Source organism: Etheostoma spectabile, chromosome 18 (assembly GCF_008692095.1).
Source record: "Etheostoma spectabile isolate EspeVRDwgs_2016 chromosome 18, UIUC_Espe_1.0, whole genome shotgun sequence".
Classification (NCBI taxonomy): Eukaryota; Metazoa; Chordata; class Actinopteri; order Perciformes; family Percidae; genus Etheostoma; species Etheostoma spectabile.
Window position 1 is genome coordinate 15,348,451 of NC_045750.1, and position 1,411 is coordinate 15,349,861.

At 36.9% G+C, this 1,411-nt stretch overlaps 1 protein-coding gene across 1 annotated transcript in view; it reads right to left on the reverse strand.

Annotated features, from left to right (window-relative positions):
- nkain2 (sodium/potassium transporting ATPase interacting 2) overlaps nucleotides 1–1,411 on the reverse strand; it is a gene marked incomplete at its 3' end in the record, with an annotated part of 81,161 nt that continues 79,750 nt past the window's right edge. The window contains 1 exon segment of the mRNA XM_032543893.1: nucleotides 1–144. Within this exon segment, the coding sequence (XP_032399784.1) occupies nucleotides 135–144 (10 nt within the window).

Consider the following 1,411-nt stretch of genomic DNA (forward strand, 5'->3'; position numbering starts at 1 on the left):
TGTTAGTGTCTTCTGTATCCTGTCTACTTGTCTTTGTCTTGGTTGTTCTTTATTAAAAGACGGCTGGAGTAGTAAAAGCAGGAGGTTAAGCAGTGGCGATTGGTAAGGCAGTGCTTCACGAGGAGCTCCTGGGTTTACTTTGACCTGGATGAAGAGGAGGGGAGAGCAGAGGGTTACACAAAATAGTGAAGAATACAGTTCACTGTATGGATTGCGTATAGATTTAAAGGTAAATGTTTATGTGAACCTCTTAAACTGCAACTGTGTGAGATAGAACTGGGGACAGTAAAGATTAAGAGCTTTCTGAGTGCTTAGCGATGCATTCGTGTGGTATTGTTCCTGATTAAGTAATTGACTCTTATAACTTTGCAAAGTTGAAGAACATAATGTTTAATGAGGACATGATGTGAAAAAGCAAAATATAAATGCTGTTTGGTTGCTTGCTAACAAAATCAATATAATTGACGACATAATGTAAATAACAGTGTTTTAAAGTGAGACTATGTAACATTTAAGATAAGAAATAGCACATCTTCCTTTTACAAATAAAATGTAGGATTCCTTAAACGCACCCTTGCTTAATTCGAACACACATGCGTTTTGCTTTTACTTTCGGGTAAATATTGATGCATAACAGACTTTATGACTCTTCTCGACTTGTGACACGGTTACAACAGCGTAGCATTTTAGCTAAATGCTGAGCAACAGCTCTCTTTGGTATTTAGCTAAAATGCATTGGCCCTAACTGTCCCTTGAATAAGTGAGTCTCTTTAAGGGAACTATTAGCACAGTTCTAACATACTGTACGTTTACTACATACACTTCTTAGAAAGATGTTCCGGCACTGATACCAATTTACCTCAAATTTCAGAAATTAATAACATTTTCTCCATTGACATTTAATAATATAATATCATTTCTTTTGAGCTCTAAACTGAACTAACTGGCTATAATGATGAGACTGTAACAATAGAATTGCATATATTGTTTTGTTGGAAAAAAGAAGAATAAGACCTTCACGGTCAGAACATAATATTTTGGTTTGTAGTTTTCTTTCTAGATGCTATGATGTGTTTGGGATTATGCTTAATTATACTCTCATTTGAATGCAAATGGAGAAACATGCTTTTGAAGGTCAACAATAAATTGATCTCTTTTTTATGTAAAGAAGTGCTCGTTTCTACAACATTCTGGAGGCGGCAATTGTTGTAAAGTTATTTTGTGCGTGTGTGTGTGTGTGTGGGGGAGGGGGGGGAGATTTCCAGTGAGACGATACAGCTGATGCTTTTTTATTGGTCCTTCTGGCCAGAGCCAATAAACACCAAAGTGAAGGGACAACAGCTGGGGAACAATGATAGCATATTGATGATGTTTGTGCATGTGAGTGTGAGTGAGTGTGTGTGTGTGTGTG